We start from the raw sequence: 13,029 nt of genomic DNA, 5'->3' as shown, positions 1-13,029 counted from the left end.
CATACCCTTCGCTGTACCCTGAGCCGGACCCTACGCTTCCCTACACCATACCCTTCGCTGTACCCTGAGCCGGACCCTCTGCCATACCCTACACCGTACCTTAAGCCGGACCCTACGCCAGACACTACATTGTAGCCTGATGTTCACCTCTTAAAAAAATGTAACTACACGTTGAGGTGACACACGCCACATGGCCGTTGCTTGGTAGCGTTTTATTTCCCCCTACTCATTTCCGGGTTCTCCTTCTCCATAAACAATTAAATGAAATTTCCTGCAACAGATTTCCCACTGTGGCCAGAAAGAACAGTGGAGACTCTCGGTTTCTCCCACTATGGCTCTACACACCAACTCACAAGTATAAACCTCAGTCCACTTACATGGGCTACGGCAAAAGCTCTGCGTGGAGCCTCCGCAAAACCAAAAATCTGCCTTTAGTTAAACCTTCTCTCTCTGTCTCCCTCCTCCCTTTAAACCTATCTCTATTCTCCTTTAATCCAGCTTTTCCTCCCTCCGTCCTCTTCTGGGGATTTATTCTTGTCCATGACATTCCTGGGATTTATTCCAGTGATCGGACACTCTCTGAGAGTAGGAACTGCATTCACCTGGAATGACCTCACCTGAGTGGTCACAGGAAAGGCCGAAGGTTGGGATGAAGAGTGTGAAGAGGCGCATCGATTCTAACACAACAAGCATTCACTTTAGGACACAAGTGATTCCTTAAGAGAGAGACTTTTGGCTTCAATGATACATTCTTAGTTCTAGTTATAATGAACCAGAAATATCATTTGATAAATAGAGTAAAAGAAAAACAAAACCTGATGAAAGGTTGAATGATGAAAATAAACTGCGTCACAATGCCTCTAAATATGTAGTCATGGCACTGTATTGGAAAGTGTGTTGTGTTTTCTTAAATAAGTCATGAATGCACCTGTTTGTTTTAATGTTGTGGACGTGACCCTGATTACTGCAAATTCACTTAATGCCATTAATCACATTTAAAATAACACACACACACACACACACACACACACACACGCGCACTTATATACACAGTCCCCTGAGGCTCAACAACTGACCTTCCAAACATATTCCGGTCTACAGTGTATGTAGGTGTGTGTGTGTGTGTGAACACTGTAAAAAGATATTTTATGTACTGTTGTTTATAAAGAGAAGATGTTTGTGTGTGTGTGTGTGTGTGTGTGTGTGTGTAGGCTGTCAGAGGAGGATGGAAATAGACTTAGTGGTAATGAGAGGTTGAGGGGATTGATCACAGCTATGGAAAAACTAAAACGCAAACACACAAACACACTCTCAGAGTCTCTATGGGGTGAGAAATCTTTTGTGGTGGAGGAGGTCTGTCAACACGGCTGTTTATACGGTGCTGAGTCCCCTGCAGCACGCGCACACGCACACGGTATGACTCAGATGCTGATTAAAGAACAAATATGTCATCCATTCACACAGAGGCCTATTGTGACCTTGACCTCTGTGTAATTTTTTGTGTGCATTGTCTGTCTCTCAAACACACACACACACACACACACACACACACACACACCAGGCGCAGAGTAACCCATATGGGTTCAGGAGTTAGCAGTACAACATAGGTGCATGTGTGCGGTCACGGGTGCATGAGATCAACGTTGTCCAACATGTGACAGGTGAGTGTTGAGTGGCGGAAAGTCAGTGTGCGATTGAGAATGTGTGTGTGTGTGTGTGTGTGTGTGTGTGTGCGTGCGTGCGTGCGTGTGTGCGTGTATTCCTCAGGTATCAGAAGTACTTAATGGATTTTAAAAGATGTGTGTTTAATCCGTGAAGCTGCCTTCACGGATCATGCTGCAGATGGATGGACAGACACAATCATCTCAACGGCCTCCTGTGTGTGTGTGTGTGTGTGTGTGTGTGTGTGTGTGTGTGTGTGTGTGTGTGTGTCTGAGTGTGTGTGTGTGTGTACCAGCTGTGGCGTGTCCTGCAGCAGCGGCAGCAGCGTGGCCTCCAGGATGGCCGTCTGGTCGGGGGTCAGGCCCTGCGACAGCGACAGCAGCAGCACCAGGAGGTGCGTCGCGCTCCGCAGGCGGACAAACGCCTCCTCCAGCTGTGCGCGGTTTTCCTCCGCAGCCTCCGCCAGCGCCATCACCTGGGGGAGGAAGGAGTCAGTGAATGTCTCACACTGATCGCATAGAAACAATGTCATTATTCTGAGGACTTTTGGGACATATCTTCTTGTAAGCTGAGCTTGATAATTCATTTGCAACAAAACAATTTCCTCTCAACGTAGAGAATAACTGAATGAAAGTGCCGACACTTGTTCTTGAGAGGAGAATTACAGCATCTTAGATTAGATTAGATTAGATTCAACTTTATTGTCATTACACATGTACAGGTACAATGCAACGAAATACAGTTTAGAGAATTTACAGAGCCTCTGAGCCACAGCTAGTGAAAGCGCCGCCACACACGCTCTAATATACGAGTATACAGATGGTAATTAATAGTGATTTAAAGCCAGGGGAAGTCCCCCTTTGCAGAAGGAGGACAGCTGTTCACTGCTCTTGTACCACTTTGTTCTGACGAAACAGGTGTTCTCAATAGTAAGAGCCAAAGTTGAGAAGCCAAACCTAAACGTGTTGTGTCGACCATGTTGTGTTGACCATCTCTTTGCAGCCTTGAAAATGAAGCGTGAGAACTAAAGAACATTTGCTGCACGCCATTTCACTGATTAAAGACTGAAAGAAACATGGAACATGCTCCCTCATTTAATAAAAAGGAGGCATTCATCACTAGAGATATTACCAACAAAATACACCCCCCTATTGGAAATACAGTGTCTAACAAATCATGAATCCTCCTATGGTTCTGAGGTTCTGGACGTCTACAACACACCCATTTATCCCACAAGACTCAGAGACCGACTGCACAACCTGTGTAAACAGTTTCATGAGCATCAAGTCCACAGCTCCTCCATTACTGTCATAAAAACATGTTTTTAAAACGTGTGGTCACCGGAGACCAGAGTTCAACACTGGATTTCCTACTGTGACATTAAGACCTCAAGACTCATTACACATTTCAATAAAAAAGTGAAACTAATGTTTGGGAATATCAAGTTCTCTGCGGATGCAAGGTCAAAACACAAAATGGGAGCAGGAAGAAATAGATGTACCACAACAAAAATCATTGTTCACACTACTTTACACACTATGTTTAAGGTTCATTTCACTAAACCACATCACAGGTGCTATTTTGATTTAAATCATCATTTTCATGCGTTATCCTAACATTGTACACACCAAGTTAATTGCTTGGATCTGGAAACATGAAGAAAACAAACCAACAGTTAAGCCAGATCATCTAAACCACTTTGTTTGGAAGTGAAATTGAATGTAAGCACACCTGTGGCCTTGACCAACTGCCATGCTTCGCTTGTCTACAAGCCACGATGTCTCTCTCTCTCATTTGGGGGCAAAATTCTCTGAGCGCGCAAAGCGAGAAAGGGGAGGTTTCCAATCAGCTCGGAGTATGGGTTCAACTTTATAGAAACATCCATAGGAAACCGCAGCATAATTCACCTCTCAGCTGTTGACCCGTCACCTCAGTGTGCTTTGAAAACATCATTGCTTTGCTAATAAATCAGTAAATTAAACTACTTCTAGCACGGGTCTGGAGCTATGAGCAGGTGGGACACAAAATAAGTCAAATTAGCTGAGCTGTAGGGAGACTAAAGGCCTGCAACAGACTCAAAATACAAGACGGCATCAGGGAAGTAAGTGAATGATGTTGTAAGAGTGGATTGAGAAGCTTCCATGGACATGATTGAGAGCCAGCTTTCAAGACTACAGGCTTTGCTACTCTAAATATTTTTAGTGAAATATTCCTTCTAATTATTTTTAACACTTTTATCAATACCTTATTAAATACATTATTAAAGTATATAGAAAATGAACATCAGTCTAGATGTCATTGTGTTATGATTGGGTTTCCAAGGAGGAGGACATGAATCCATGTCTTTCTACCCATAATCACTTTAGTTTTACAATTGTTTCCAATAGTTTTAAGATTAAACAGATCAGACCGGTTTGGTCTGGTCTCACAACCACTCTCTTGATAAAAGGACTGACAATCCTATTTCCAGGTTGTCCAGTTTAACAGATTTGCTTCTTTCTCAACTCAAAGAATTGAACTGAATTAAAAGGACCAAACACACATCAACTGCTCGCAATACACCTCTGCTCGGATGACTTGCCCTCGCACTTGGTCAACTTCTACCTCATCTGCATGCTCCTATCGCGTGTTTTCCCCAAAACTGCAGAGTTCAGAAAGATGGAGAAGAGCAAACAGGAACTGAATACTGGCTTTGGAATAAAAAAACGAGGAAAAGCAGCACAAGTGGAGCTTAAGTTCGTCTGGGTTTCACTTAGGCACACAGCTCAGAACTGTTTAACAGAGAGCGAGTGAATGCATGAATAAAGGTGTGGTGCAACCAGGTGAACTCTGACCTTCAGCAAGGGGTCAATCCCACCATCCCTCCATCATTACAACAACGGAGGAGTGGAGATGAGTGGAGCGGTGCGAAAGAGTGATGACAGGTCCAGACGGATGGTGACGAGGACAACAAGAAAGGACAAGCAGGACGAGGAGGAGGAGGGAAACGGGAGAAGGAGGAGGAGGAGGAGAGATGAACGGACGGAGAGAGAGAGAAAGAAGAGGTGAAAGCAGATCTGGGACTAATGGACGAGTGTGTGTTCAGATAAATGAGTGATCTGCAGGCCCGAGCGCCAACGCACGCCTGCAGTTTGTTTGACAAATGGATTCAGCGCTCGCCATTTGATACTGCAAAAACAGAGATGGAAGACTCTTAAGTGAAGTGTGTGTGTGTGTATGTGTGTGTGTTTTTGTGTTTGTATGTGTGTGTGTGTGTGTGTGTCTGTCAGGGTTAGGCAACAATTGCCAAAATAAGCCGTTTTGATTTGTGTAACACTAAACTACAAATGTATGTACGTGAGAATGAGTGCCTTCTGTCAGACTTGCACGCAAAGATGTTAACAGTCAGAGCTTGAACCCCCGTTCACTTGGTTTCCATGGTAATTGTAAAAAGTCATGGCAGAGGTCATCTATTTGTGCTTTGTCACTCACACCTTGCAAAGAAGGTGTGTACACGCACACACACACACACAAATAAAGGCTTTTTTTATTCTACTTCTATACGTATAAACCTAATTCATCCCCTAGCCCCTAAATCTAACCTTGACTACAACAATAAATGTCCAACCCTTTTAAAAAAGTCTTCATCCTCCACCTTTAAAAAAAGGTGAGGATGAAACATGGCTGCATTTCATTAAACCTGGACAGATCAAACAGTGGCTATAGCATTCAGTATTAAAAGTTGGTATTGAATGCTTAGATTATTGTCCTGACTGCTTCACATTGTCATCAAATACTTCATGACCAAAATTAGGAAACCTTTCTGACTTCATAGTATTTTTCGTTGGGGCAAAGTATTTTAACACAGAGTCTGTTCTGTCGTGTGATGAAGTTTTCATCTGAATACGTACACACCCTACCTACGCTAAAATGTGATTATATCCCAATCATTAACTAAACCCATGTACAAAGACTAATAAAGCATCCAGCATATGGTTTTAACAATGTGTGTGTGTGTGTGTGTGTGTGTGTGTGTATGTATGTATGTATGTATGTGTGTGTGTGTGTGTGTGTGTGTGTATGTATGTGTGTGTGTCAGTCAATTGTAGCGGTCTGCTTTTGTAAAAATTTACGATAAGAGTTACTATTTTTTTGTTATGTTTGTGAACTGACAAGAGGAACCGCATGACCATTTCCACCTTAACCTTCGTGTGGTGATCGGGTCTGTGGAACCCGTTTGATGCTATTTATTATTTCTTCTCAATGCTATTAAAACTTAACTATGCCCTCCTCCTACTGTGTGTGTGTGTTTGTGTGTGTGTGTGTGTGTGTGTGTGTGTGTCTGCAGCATGTCTATGTCTGTGTGTCTTTGCGTCTGTACAGCTTGTGTGCGTGTCGGAGTCTGTTAGATACGTTTATGGTTAGTGCATCCAATTGCACAACAACTACCTGGCATGTCTTTTTCACCTCAAAACATCAACTTAAGTAAAACTGGCGACGTCCTAGCAGGATGATTATCTTACTAGGTTTCATTGCTAGGAGACTGATGTTCATGCCCGCCAGCTAGTATTGTGATGTCAAGTGCAAAGTATGAATTGAGGATTTTAGCATGTTTTTGAATTAAAAAAAAGGTTATATCCCACATCATACGTCATCATTGTGGTATCTGTACTGAAAACTCAGGTATCATAATGGCAACACTATTACAACACATTTCGGTCAATACCCAGGCATTCGCCCAAAATGTGACTCTTAGTATACCTGGTTCTCAAAAAGACAGAAACATTACCTGAAACAGGGGCATAAAACTCAGAACTCGTAGCCTGGTTGACACCCGACCCTTCTCAGTTGTAACAGAGTGGGTCTGGTGAAGGTTCATTCAGGCTCATTTCCAAAGGGGCGTATCAACAAACTCCGCTCAAATGCCTCTGGGCGCAATTGGAAAGCCCTTCAACCAATCAGACCAACGAGTTGGGTGACGAAGCAGCGGCAGCGGCATCAACAGGTTGCTGCGCTTCGGTGGCTTTCATGTTAAATGTAAAACAAAAAGCTGCTCGCTGTCGCTGAAGACCGCCTCAACGGTTGTCATTGGTGCCTCGGTTTGGAAAATTTGGAAATGGGCTTGAATGGGATCCAGGCCAGACGGACTTACAGAGCAAATCTCTAATTTACCAGAAGTTTGTCAGGGTTTTCCCAGGCTACAGAACTCCTACATGTCCATTCATTCTTTACATCCTCATCTAGCATGAAACACACACACACACACACACTTTCAGAGACCCCGAGGGGAGGGTGGTTGTGGTCGTGTGTGTGTGTGTGTATTGATAAAAAGGCTCCAGGTCCAGAGAAGGGCTTCATTGTTGGCAGCAGCGCAGCTCTACACACACACACACACACACACACACACACACACACACACACACACACCCAACCACACACACACACACACTCTGATTGATGCCAGCTGAGAGAACACAAAGACACATTTAGCCTGGACACACACACACACACAAAACCAGAACATGCACACATATGTGAACCGCTTGCACATTGGCGGACACACACACACACACACACACACAGTGTATAACAACATGCACATTTGGGAACCCAAGTGTGCAGAAAGCAGCTGAACTGTTGGTGACCTTAAACAACCTGCAGTAGAAGCTGCTGGGATTGTGACCTCCTGACGTGTCTGTAATAAAGTCAGGATCCTATTCAACATAAATAAAAGGGTCATCTCGCTGCGTCTTACACACTTTAATCCTGGTGTACATCTCAGCAAATCGGGGGATTAAAATATGACCTTTTATCTCTCTCTTTCCCTTCATCCTGTATGCAACAGCTACTAATGACAACTAACATTTGACATTATTCCTGGAGCTACAAACCTCACTCACAAAAAGCTCAAATTCACGCTCAAATGCACAGACACGCACCAAAGCCGCAAGAAATGTACTGAAAAAGACAAACAAAATCATGCTCAGCCTTATCTATAGGAACGCATGATTAAACAAACATAACACACACACACACACACACACACACACACACACACAATGTTAACTGCTGTGGTTAATATCACGTCATTTAATCTAATTGACTGCATGAGGTTTGGTAGCTAGAACAAGAAGCTCGTAGTAGAACCGATCAAAAGGCAGAAAAGGCTAAAAACTTGGGGGGGGGGGGGGGGGGGGGGGGGGGGGGGGGGGGGGGAGTTGGAGGTGAGAGTTTTTTGCTGTGTGTTCACATGTGTCTCTCACATGGCTCAAAAATCAAAGTTGCAATGAATAAAAGGATTCAATAACCAGATTGTGGTAATAGCTGAAGCACCACCCAGGACCACAGTGTGTTTGACTGCTGTGATAGGTTCAGCTTCTAAAACGCAGCCTCCTCGTTTAGTTCAACTGTGTTAACGCAGCAGGAGCATGACGCAGACGGCTCCAGCAACAAAAACACAAGGTAGTCCAGATAAATAAAAAGTCCTCCAAAAAGATAACTTTGGAACATAAAAGGCATTGTTCTACTGTTAACCTCATGACTGTCTAGACAGGGGATAAAATGATTTCTGCTGGAGTAACTTTCCAGAGAGGTAGAATCCTTTGTGACAGCTTTACATACTGCTGTGGGATGTTTTAGGGTCTGATAAGCCTTCCAACCTTTGGATGTATTACTCAAACCAACATTAATAGATTGTATTGTATTTTTTTGTATTTTCTCACCTGTGCTTGTGTGTTGTAGTAAGATCGAGACCGGAGATATATATATATATTAACTATACCCACCCTTGTGATTTTGTTGCATGAACAATTGGCGATTTAAGACAAATCCAGTGAAATTTCATCTCAGATATCATAAAATCTAAAAAAAAAAAAATTACATGTGCAAAGGGTTTGAAACCGGTTTAATAACCCGTCAAGGAAAGGGATAACAGAATCGTAGTGTTGGCCAATCGGAGGCGGTTGTGCCAGATCCCGTACGGTGTTCACTTTCGGACATCCTCAGATCTCAAATTCAGGTGTTAGAGTCACTGAGTCTCAGAAAAACCTCTGTCATCTTCAGACCAAATGGCGTCAGCATCAGACAAAACGGCCCGTTATTGGTATTTTTAGTTTTAATCAACATTTATTCACCAGATCTTATCATGCTTATCATAAGTATTATTATTCATGTTAATAATGTTATTATTTCGGTGTAATTGCCAGGGAAGCTGGATTGCTTTGTTGTTTATTTATTTTTAAAAGTACAACACTACATTTATTTAGATATTAAAAAACAGTGTTAAAATGCTATTTTTTCAATTATTGGAATTCTAATTGTCTAAATTCTCACGTACAAAAATTAAAACATAAGTAACTAAAATTGCTGAATGTAAGAACATTGTGTCAAATTGGTCGTTATATTAATGACCTATAAAGTGCCCGGTTTAGTTCATCATAGTGTTAATAGTGTCAAAAAACATAAGCAGATGTTCAGTAGTAAGCTCAGAGATCATCAGCGATCAAGAACTACCAGTTGTTAAGACCTTAGCCAATGTTAGCAATTAATTGCGGTTAAACAAAGATTATTGAATACAAAATATTGGCAATTAGACAATTATAATAATTATTACAGGCTAGTCTTGAGACAACTTTTTGAAGGTCTCGTCTTGGAATCGACCGCATTTTTAATCAGTCTTGTCATGGTCTCGGATAAAGAGGACTCGATTATTATGAAGGTAGTTCTCCTGATAGACTTTTGGCAATAAAAGAGGTGAATGAAGAAGAATCTTAATTTGTTTTTGTGGGTGTATTTTGATTAGATGACGTATTGAAACTGTGTTCTGAGCAACAAACATCAGTGGAGAAGAGAGACAGAGTGCAGACTAAACATTAATGAGCTCCTGTCAAGTGAAAGTAAAGTAGTAAAAGTCAACATGGCGTTTTATCCACGGTTAAAATGACACAGGCGCGAAACAAAGCTTAGAGTGTGAGTGTGTGTGTGTGTGTGTGTGTGTGTGTGTGTGTGTGTTTGCGTTTGCTCCAACGAGCCGACAGATTAGATGTTTCCTGCTCAGTTAGCCACGGCAAGCAGCATGGATGAACTCCAAGCCACACACACAGAGCCATATGAAAACACATGGGTATCCGCACACAACACACACACACACACGCACACACACGCACACACGCACACACGCACGCATGCACACACGCAGTGTTGTACTATCTGTGTCAGTGGAAAATGGCAGCAGTCTGTTTGGCAGAAAGCAATGTGGCAAAACACTTCCCTCGCTCCCTGGAGGATGACGGGACGGGAAAAAGAGTAAGAGAGAGAGGGAAGGAAAGAAAGAAAGAAAGAAAGACAGAAAGAAACATAAAGGAGAAAGGAAATTAATATATATATATATATAGTAAATATCAAGTTTTAGGACGAATACAAACAGAGGGAGAAAGAAGGAAAAAGAGAGAAGGATATGGATTGAAACAGATTTGCAGTAGCATCCGGGAAGAGAGAAGGAATAAGAGAAGTGAACGAATTAAAGACAACAGTAGAAAAGGTCCATGTTAGGGTCAAATGAATGTGCTATAGGTGGCTGTGTGTGTGTGTGTTTCCGTGTCTTAATTAAAGAGCCAATTAGAGTCTCAGTTTAACAACGGCTGAAATCACAGAGCCCGTTTCCTGGTCTAGGATGACTAACACACACACACTCACACACACACACACACACACACTAATAAATGTGCTTTTACTTACACAGGTACACATTTCTTCAGTAATGAAAGCACTGCAACAGATTCCCTGTTCCACTAAGTAACGCACGCACGCACGCACGCACGCACGCACGCACGCAAAGAAACTCAAGTGGCGAGGCCTAAATATCTAAATATGTGTCTTGTTTAAGTTCCTTTCAGCTGTGGTACATCCTGATGTTTGCTGCCAATAACCTGCAGAAACAGAAACACACAAGCACAAGCACGCACACACACACACACACACACACTCTCTCTCTGCAGGGGCGTATGATGGGTTGCAGGGAGTTAACCTAAACAGTAAAACTCATCAGACACTAGCTTACACTATCAGACTACACAACACACGCAGAGAACAGAGATGCCAAACATACAACGTGTTCAGTTCTTCTCCAGAACACATCTCTGCCTTTTCCTCCCCGTGTTTGTCTCTCCAGTCATCTGTGTTCATTTTAGAGATACAAGAATCTTGATTCTGTGCGATTCTGTTGTTGAACTCCTGCAACATTGTCGGACTTAGGAACGAGAGTTAGAGAAAAATCAACGCAACAAAACCAGAGATATTGTTTCTCCAAGCATTCTTCTTCAAAAACCTGCTTTTTCACATATGCAGTAGTACTCAAGACATATACTTTGGTGTGACAATTCGGTGGAGTTCACCTTAGAAGTCTCTAAAATATTCAAGCGAATGCTAAGAAACAGGATGAGATATCGACAGGTTAACAGGTTACATATTCTCATAGTTGTGTGGTATTGCATGTTAGACATATTGTAAGAGATAATGGGCAGATAAATTCTCTACAGATGTTCTCTAATAAGTGCAGATGCTTCACTGGACTTGAAAAATTAGCAGCTTTCAAATAAGTGGTAAAAGAGACCGTGGCAGTAGAGCATTTAGCTTGATCCATTTCATTCCAACGCAGCAAGCTGAAGTGAATTGAAAGAGACAGAGAGGTACGAGATGGTAAGTTGGGACGTAAACAAGCGGCAGGCGGTGGAGTCGGAGTGATCAGCATCTTCTCTCCCTGATAGACAGATAGGCAGACAGACAGACAGACAGCAACCACTATTGTCTGTGGTCAAAACACTGATAACACTGTCCGTCTACACTCACTGATAAGACGAGAGGAGAGGGCACGAGACAGGAGGAGATAGAACAGAGAAAGAGAGACAAAAGGAGAGAGAGCGACTGACTGACTGAAAAGGCGGGTAGAGAAGGTAAGTGGAGAAAGAAAGGGAGACGGAGAATAACATGGAGACAGTTACATAATTGGAAAAAAGAGGTTGTTGCTTACTCAAGTCTCACTGGAGTGTTGAGGGAGAGGAGAAGTGGGGGATTAGGTGATAGGATGTGGCAACTCAACCCGACCCCATCTTAGATGGTTTATCGTCTGCTGTGGAAAGCTCTGGAACTCAGCAAGCTAAAAAACACAACTTCATCTTCAGATCTACACTCTATCCTGCGTCAGACAGCTCAAAGTCATTAATAACCAATCACTACAAGCTAATGTGATGTTAAATGTAATTGTCATTTTACCTCCAGTTGTTTGTTTGTTTTTAGATCATTAAACATCCAAAGAAATGTCAACTTTTTGTCACTTGACAGAGAATTAAAAAAGGTAAAGTCTTCTTTCTTAAGCTACCTTTGTGCAAGTTGTTCAGCAATAGCAGGAAATACACCAGAATCCACTACAGCTGCAAGCAGTGGTTTTCCTGGTTTGGCTTCAATTATCTCCCAGGTTGATCTGCATGTGATCGAGGCAGATAAAGACCTTTTTTAAAGAGTATAAAAACCCTATCCTTTACACTGTATATTGTCACAGACATAAATATGCAGCTGCAGTCCATTTAAACATTGGAACGGTTTCCAAATGCACACTTTGGCAAAGGACACATTTGCAGTGACAATTCTCTCTTAAAAGATAAATACAACAGAGAATAACAGATTACAGGAAACCCTCGAAGTAAAGCTGCAATGCAGGGGAGGATTTCTTGTTGCAGCGTTTTTCGGGAGATGTAAGATATCGCAGGAAGAAGGAGAACGACACAGGTTGAAGGAAAAGGCTGTATAGACCAAATACACCTCATCAAAACACACTGACAATCCCTATCGGGAATATCTATCAGATTCCATGACCCTCCAGAGGTTCTTTGAACAGGAATGATGGATGTTGGAGATCCAGAAGTTGATGCTTATTCTACCGGTCCACTCACTTCAAGGTGATCCAGATGAGTGTGAGCTTAACGTCTACAATGTAAAAATACAAGAAGTGAGAAGGTGTCTGGGGTTTCTTTGGTAAGAAAAATAAAGTCAAAGCCTCCCTTTTTTAACCGACTCCCCAATCAAAGCTGTCAGAGATGCTTTAACAGGCCATCGTTCAGCGGTACGGACGGCTGCTCAAACACGGCGACGTGATTTATGAGGCTGTCCCGCTCATTCAAAGAGCCGGCTTAACTCTTGTGTTTTCTCTGGGACGCCGAGGCTGCGAGAGAGGCCTTCTGCTTTTCTTTGACACGCGTGTTCACACGGTCACGAACAAAGAGCTTTATTCTCCGCTGATAGGTCGTGTGTGAGAGACCCGCCCTCCCTCCATCACTCACCCTCCCTCCCTCCATCACTCACCCTCCCTCCCTCAATCCATGATGAATATGTCTC

At 42.7% G+C, this 13,029-nt stretch overlaps 1 protein-coding gene across 3 annotated transcripts in view; it reads right to left on the bottom strand.

Moving 5' to 3' along the window:
• The window catches only part of bbs9 (Bardet-Biedl syndrome 9), a 155,021-nt gene that overhangs the window by 67,688 nt on the left and 74,304 nt on the right, over positions 1 to 13,029 (bottom strand). For all 3 annotated transcript variants that reach the window (XM_034874432.1, XM_034874433.1, XM_034874434.1), the window contains one exon: positions 1,955 to 2,137. In XM_034874432.1, coding sequence (XP_034730323.1) covers positions 1,955 to 2,137 — 183 coding nt within the window. The remainder of the gene's footprint in view (positions 1 to 1,954; positions 2,138 to 13,029) is intronic.

Source organism: Etheostoma cragini, chromosome 6 (genome assembly GCF_013103735.1).
Source record: "Etheostoma cragini isolate CJK2018 chromosome 6, CSU_Ecrag_1.0, whole genome shotgun sequence".
NCBI lineage: Eukaryota > Metazoa > Chordata > Actinopteri > Perciformes > Percidae > Etheostoma > Etheostoma cragini.
Note: the sequence above shows the minus strand (reverse complement) of the source record. Positions and strands in the feature narration are given on the sequence as shown.